The sequence below is a fragment of the Solea senegalensis genome, linkage group LG1 (assembly GCF_019176455.1).
Source record: "Solea senegalensis isolate Sse05_10M linkage group LG1, IFAPA_SoseM_1, whole genome shotgun sequence".
NCBI classification, from domain to species: domain Eukaryota; kingdom Metazoa; phylum Chordata; class Actinopteri; order Pleuronectiformes; family Soleidae; genus Solea; species Solea senegalensis.
Genome location: NC_058021.1, coordinates 35,742,965 through 35,749,218, shown reverse-complemented (window position 1 = coordinate 35,749,218; position 6,254 = coordinate 35,742,965). Strand labels below are relative to the sequence as shown.

At 41.6% G+C, this 6,254-nt stretch overlaps 1 protein-coding gene and 1 long non-coding RNA gene across 2 annotated transcripts; one reads left to right on the top strand and one right to left on the bottom strand.

Annotated features, from left to right (window-relative positions):
- Positions 1-1,066: 1,066 nt before the first annotated feature.
- LOC122781849 lies at positions 1,067-3,630 on the bottom strand. Its single transcript, XR_006361863.1, has 3 exons — positions 3,572-3,630; positions 2,699-2,868; positions 1,067-1,255 (listed from the first exon to the last, which is right to left on the bottom strand). It is a non-coding gene; the product is annotated as an uncharacterized LOC122781849 (long non-coding RNA).
- On the top strand, positions 2,791-5,930 carry LOC122781839 (endothelin-2-like). Its single transcript, XM_044045905.1, has 5 exons — positions 2,791-2,878; positions 3,330-3,486; positions 3,593-3,706; positions 4,152-4,236; positions 4,321-5,930. The coding sequence occupies exons 1-4, from the start codon at positions 2,791-2,793 to the stop codon at positions 4,198-4,200; spliced, it is 408 nt and encodes a 135-aa protein (XP_043901840.1). The 3' UTR covers positions 4,201-4,236; positions 4,321-5,930.
- The last annotated feature ends 324 nt before the right edge of the window (positions 5,931-6,254 follow it).

The following is a 6,254-nucleotide window of genomic DNA, read 5'->3' as shown; positions in this document are numbered from 1 at the left end:
TCACAGCGTCCCAACTCTACCACATGATCTACGGTCATGTGACAGCTCGCTGCTGCTGCTGAAGCTTCTGCTCCTGAAGCTGCTGCTGATGCTGAAGCTACTGCTCTCTGTGAGCTTTATTCTACGCTCATCTGTCGTGTTGTGATTGGTCCTTTTATTATCTACATATTTCACCTTTCAATGGCAGCTCTGACCTCTGACCTCATGGAGGTGACAGCATTAATCACAAACGTTGGTCGTGTGGAGAAAAAACATTGTAATAAACAAAGGTTAAAGTTTGTGTCTGCAGGGCCTGGGACTGTGGCTAATGCTAAGCTAATGCTTACATACACACACAACACACGCTCTCTCTCTCTCACACTCACACACTCTCACATACACACATGCACTCCCTCTCTCTCACACTCCACTCACACACTGCTCTTATTTCCTTGGAGAGGTTGTTCCAGATGGAAGACTCTGTTTCCTTTAGTTTTCAACCTGGACTCTGGAACAGAGAGAAGGGCAGTGTCTGAGGATATCAAGATACACGACAGTGTGAAAGACATTTCAAATATAATATAATATATAATAACCCTTCACACACTGGACCCTTCTGTGATCCTAACTTTTTTGGATACTTGTTCAAATGACAATGTGATGCCTGAAAAACCTCAAATACTCTCCAAAGATCACAAAGACCTGTCCAAACAGTAGAAACAGTTTGCAGTGCTTTCTGGGCATTCACTTCACAATCGTTCTGCATCAGCCTTTTTCTTGGCAGTCGCTTTCTCAAAAACTTCCTTAATTGGTTACAATCGGGTTGTGAAGAGGATTTTAAGTAATACAGGAAAAAATGATCTCCCACCCTCCCTTTAAGTTTGGCCTCCAGATAACGAACACATTTCATACTATGACAGACACCCTGCACTGTGGGACTGTTGTCAAATCTGTGGTGTTTGTTTTTGTCACTGGTGAGAGATAGTGTGTGTGTGTGTGGGCAGCAGACAGCTGATGTGGCAGACGGCTCTATATCTCTTTATGAAGGTCAGAGCATGTTACACACTGAGATGCTGTTGTTGTGGCACAGTGTCAGAAGCCTGTGAGACGATCGTGCCATGACCTCACCACTGTTTCTGTGCGCGCGCGAGTGTTTAGGGAGGAGGTGGTGGTGGTGGTGGTGGTTGCTGACAGCTCTCCTTGACTTCATCTTCCTCATATCATCATGTGGTCTCTTCATCTGCCGCCTCCAGTCTCTTCCGCATGCTCAACGCCTCTGGAAAAAAGACGGAAAGGAAAAGAAAACACAAAGCATGACATGGCCTGACGTCACTTTTAAAGTCCTCTGCTGTTTTAAGTCATTTTGAGATTCAAAGCAATATTATATTCAAGCTAAGATACTGAGTTAACAATTAAATAGTTCAGGTTTTGCAGTTGTGCAGTTGTATGAGCCATGGACACTCCAATGCAACCATCCCTTTCAAAACCTGACCTATCACTTGAAGTCATTTTTGCACTGATCAGGAGTGTATGCATGATGACCTCTTGTAAATACAACTGTGGATACTTTTCAGGAGAGGATTTTAATGAGTGTTTTAGTCGAACAATTGGAGTGAGTCAGTACCAGGACACTGGATCGTGGTCACCTGACTGGAATGCCGTTGTTTGCTTGCTGGTGAGGGTTACACAAGGATATGAACAGGTAAATAATGCTTTTTTTATACATACATATATACATGTAGTGTGTCTTTCTCTTCGTATGACCTCTTTATTTATAATCACCTTCACCTCACCTTCTTCTACTTGTGTCATTTCACCCTCTGATTTACAGGCGGAGAACAAACCCACACCCACAGTGATACTGCAACATGTTTTTCTTTTCTTTTTTTATAACCTCATAAAGCTCCTTACATAACCACCGCTGTCAACAATGGCAAGTGGTTTGGATTATAATTTATAAAAGTTTAGCATTCACCCTGTCACACTCCATCACACCCAATCACAACTGACAGCTGTCATGTGACTGTTCAGTAAACACACACACTATTACTGATACAAATGTAACACAATAAATTGCATTAGTTACAGTTGTGTTATTTACACCAAACCAGTGTCACTCTTGTATTTTTAGAGGTTAGTAAAGAAACATACTGAACTCACATTAAAATAAATAAAAAAACTTTGAATAGATGTGCAATAAATAAGCAAGCTTCGTAACTTAAGCACGTTTTAGATATCTAAATATATCGAAAGAAATCTTGATTTCTTCAATATTATATAAAAAAAAAAACACTATTGGGGGCCCTTGGTGATCAGGTGGCAGCCACTTAATTCACTTATGCCTCTGGTTGTGTTTGTATTCTGTGAAGAAAATACTGTGCAAACCCTCCATTCTCGTCGCGGATCGGTTTAAAAAATAACCTTTGAAGAATGCTGGAAACCAGCAGAGCGCACAACACTCACTGGTTCCTGTGACTCACGCTTGGAACTCTTGAGAAGCCACTTCCCTCCACGCTGCCTCTGCCCTTCTTGGCCAGTTGGAGGCGCTGTTAAGTTGAGGTCAGTGCTTGAATGTGATGAGGGCAGGTGAAGAGTGTGTGTTGTGACAGATGAGGACGTGGGGGGGCCGGGGGGAGGGCTGGGGGGTGGGGCCATTGTGATATTAGTCAGGAGGGAGGTATAAATAGACGAGCAGTATGGACACATGAACACAAGGCACCTGTTTGCTGCTCTCCAGCTGTTGCACACCACAATCACCTGTGAAGTGTGACGTGTCTGCTGCTGTTTCAACATCTGACAGTGAGGAGGACGATGATGATGAGGATGATGACGATGGTGGTGGATTCCTTCATGTGCAAGACTCTGACTTTAATCCTCATCTGCACGGCTCTGCAACATGGTGAGAAACTTTTCTCATATTTTCTTGGGGAGATTTCTGTGAGTAAATTCCAACTGAATCAGAATATTTGACTTATTACTCATAATAATACTCAAAATATTACTCACAATACATGTATTCCCTTTGGCTTTTCATGCAATAACTCACCAGCTATATATAGATTTTTTAATTAAATGTTTTGGGCTGTGTTTCTTACCTTAAAATGCTCTTGCACACACACATTAAAGAGGCAATAGAGAACCATCACATTTCCCACTTATTAAATAATGTATAAAGTGCCAATTTGTTTAGGGTATCTTTGCTGCATTTTTCTTTTTTTGGTTGCAAACACACACACACAGTGATCATCCTTCAGTGATCATCCAACAGTGCTGTTGTAACGCAAAGTCATACGAGATTACACAAGATTAGTTGGCGCTTTTTAATCTCGGGTTCCTCTGTGTTTCTCTAGCTTGTGGACTCCCGTTATCAGAGCCAGCGGAACCACCAGCTCATACTCCTGCACATTCACAACATGTCAGGACCAAACGCTGCTCCTGTAACAGCTGGGATGATAAAGAATGCATCTACTTCTGCCACCTGGATATTATCTGGGTCAACACGCCAAGGTGAAGCTCCTTACCCTCCTTATCTTGACCACACCAACACCCAATAACCTTCAGGGATGATTTCTCTGATTTCTACATCACTCACCAGTGTTGTTTTGCTTTAAAGTAAGCTCCTTCCGTATGGTCTTGGGAGCCCCTCATCTCGTCGCCGCCGCTCCGCCGGCCGATGCAAATGCCTGACACCAGCTGATAAAACCTGCTCTAGCTTCTGTCAAAACAGGTGAGTGCTCGTTTCTTAGATTGTATCAAAGTTGTTCTTTTGTGTCCCCACAGTGTCAGTCAGGTGCGACAAGCCTGAACACAATATGTTGATATAGAGTATGACTCAGTGAGGAGGAAGAATGATAATGGTCGAACAGTATGAGGTTAGCACTCACCACATTGTCTCTGAGAAATCACAGAAGCTTACTAGCAGTTGTGCTATTTTTGGAAGGTTTAGAATTCTTTGAAACTGCCAGAATGGATTAGTCACCATCTTTAGATCTTATCCCAGGATGTGTTTTGTAAGGTACATCCTGTATCTCTGGCTGTTTCTGGCATTTGGAATTCCAAACAAATTGTTTGGAAACAAAACTAATTTTGTTTCAAGTTATGCAATAATGCAAGTCATTATTGTGAGTTTGCAGAGGTTTATGAGGGTGTTTTAACTTTGTTTCTGTCCACAGTGCTCACAACCCAAGGACTGATGTTGTGGGCTCATCGAGGAAAAACTGAAAACATAGATGGCAACAAATTACTTGCATCTTTCAGGTAAATGAAGAAGAATTTAGAGATCAACCTTTAAACTGAAGTGAATTAAAGTGTGTTTGACAAATCCGTCTTTTTTTCATGAAGATCTGTGGTTAAGTCCAACATTGGCATTCTGTCATCAAAGAAGAACAAAGCTTCAGTCAAAAGGCTCAAGAGGAGAACAAGAAGATAGAAGAGTGAAAGAAAAACCAGCGGAGATTAAAAGTCATGGAGAGGAGACGTCTTCAGTGTTAGCTCCAGGTGTTTGAAACAGGTCAAGAGAGAGAAGGGTGGAGAAGACTCAACCAGAGAAATGCTCCAGGACAGGAGTCTGAGGCGTGAACCTGGACTTAATGTCTGTCTAACGTGATGAGGAAGGATCTTCTAAAGCCAAATATAAAGGGACTCACTTTGAGATTAGTGGGCAACCACATCATAGAAATATCACACTGACCAATTATTGAGCAAACCATTGCTTTTACTCATCTTTAAGGATTTCCCTAACTATGAAGACTCTATGATCTCCATTATTCCAGAGCCATATAGACTCTATATTTTCTTTTTGAAATATGTGGGGATGTAACGGCTGATTTTCAGTTTGTGTTCCATTTGTAGTCAGAACTTGGATTTCCAACCTCACCAACCCCGACATGGGGTTACTGTTAATAACACTTCAGTCGTACACATAGTACTCGTTCATTTTTATTAATATACAGTACATGCTGTTGTTGAACTCCAGTTCTGACTTCTAAATTCTGATGTAAATGGAACGTAGAATAATATCCTCTGTATCAGAGCTGAGATATTTTCTGCCTAATGTTGATGGCAAATCAGCAAAATAGTTTTTTTTAATGATGTTGCTTACTTGAAAACACCATCGTGACACACTGCCACACTTAAATGAAGACCAACTCTCTGTATTGACGAATCCGGTGAGCCGTTTGTGTGTTTCACCATCTAGCGTCGCCGCCATTACTGCGGTGGCACGTCGTCTGTCACTCTCTGCTGTCCTGCTCTGTTCTGCACAGTGGTCACAGTCACTTCTCCAAACCTGTGCCTGCTGCAGCGTTTTGCAGCTCAGAGTCTGGATATTTATTTAAAATGTAAAATGTAAAATGACAGACTTAAGAAAAAAGTATTTCACAATAACACCACATTGAGTTCATTTACTCTGTGCGACCACGGCAGCCTTGATAGAGCTAGCTAAGTGAAGTTAGCTTAGCTGACATTACCTTTTCACTGTGCAGCTGCATGCTATTCATTGTGAGATTGACGAGTGTTGATCCAAAGTTACTTCCGGTACTTTGCCGGATTCGTTTATCGAGGCCACACACACACACACACACACACACACACACACCCTGACAATGAACATGGTGTATACAAGCATGGAGGCCACAGTGGGTCCAGTGCGTTGGCTCAGGTTACATAGCTCCTCTTGAATGTTTTGACTGAAGAAAGGCTGGAGGTGTTCAGTAATGTGGGTCTTGCCAAAAAAGTAGCAAATGTTTTTCTTCTTCACTTAACTTATGTCTATTAGCTCTGTATCAAGAGCAAGAGAACATTCCTCCTCAGTGCTAATTGTTTACTAGCGTTTGCTGTTAAATGCTAAATAGCTTATTTATACCCTAACTTATTGACAGATGTATTTATATTTGTATTTGTCACAATGTTTTTCAGGAATGTGGAAAATAAACGTGTTCTTATAAGAGTCATTTCAGTTATTTCTTTCTCAGCAGACACTCAACATTTACTGTTATCATCTGGTTTTGAATCCAAATTCTGTTGATTTACAGTATATTCTGTATTTTAACTCTTTTACATTACATTACATGTCAATTAGCAGACGCTTTTATCCAAAGCGACTTACAATAAGTGCATTTAAACATTTGGGTATAAATAAGAGCTAGCTTTCCGCTGTCCGGATGTCGATGGGGAGTTCGTTCCACCATTTGGGCACGAGGACAGTGAACAGTCTCGAGGTCTGCAGGTGTCACACCCAGGTTCCTTACAGTATGAGAAGGAGCTACCACAGAGTT

Excerpts from the sequence above, each read along its gene's own strand:
- LOC122781839 (XM_044045905.1), top strand. The coding sequence starts at position 2,791 with ATGATGATGAGGATGATGACGATGGTGGTGGATTCCTTCATGTGCAAG. Across the intron at positions 3,487-3,592 it reads ATCTGGGTCAACACGCCAAG|TAAGCTCCTTCCGTATGGTC; the intron begins GTGAAGCTCCTT and ends TTTGCTTTAAAG. Across the intron at positions 3,707-4,151 it reads TCTAGCTTCTGTCAAAACAG|TGCTCACAACCCAAGGACTG; the intron begins GTGAGTGCTCGT and ends TTCTGTCCACAG.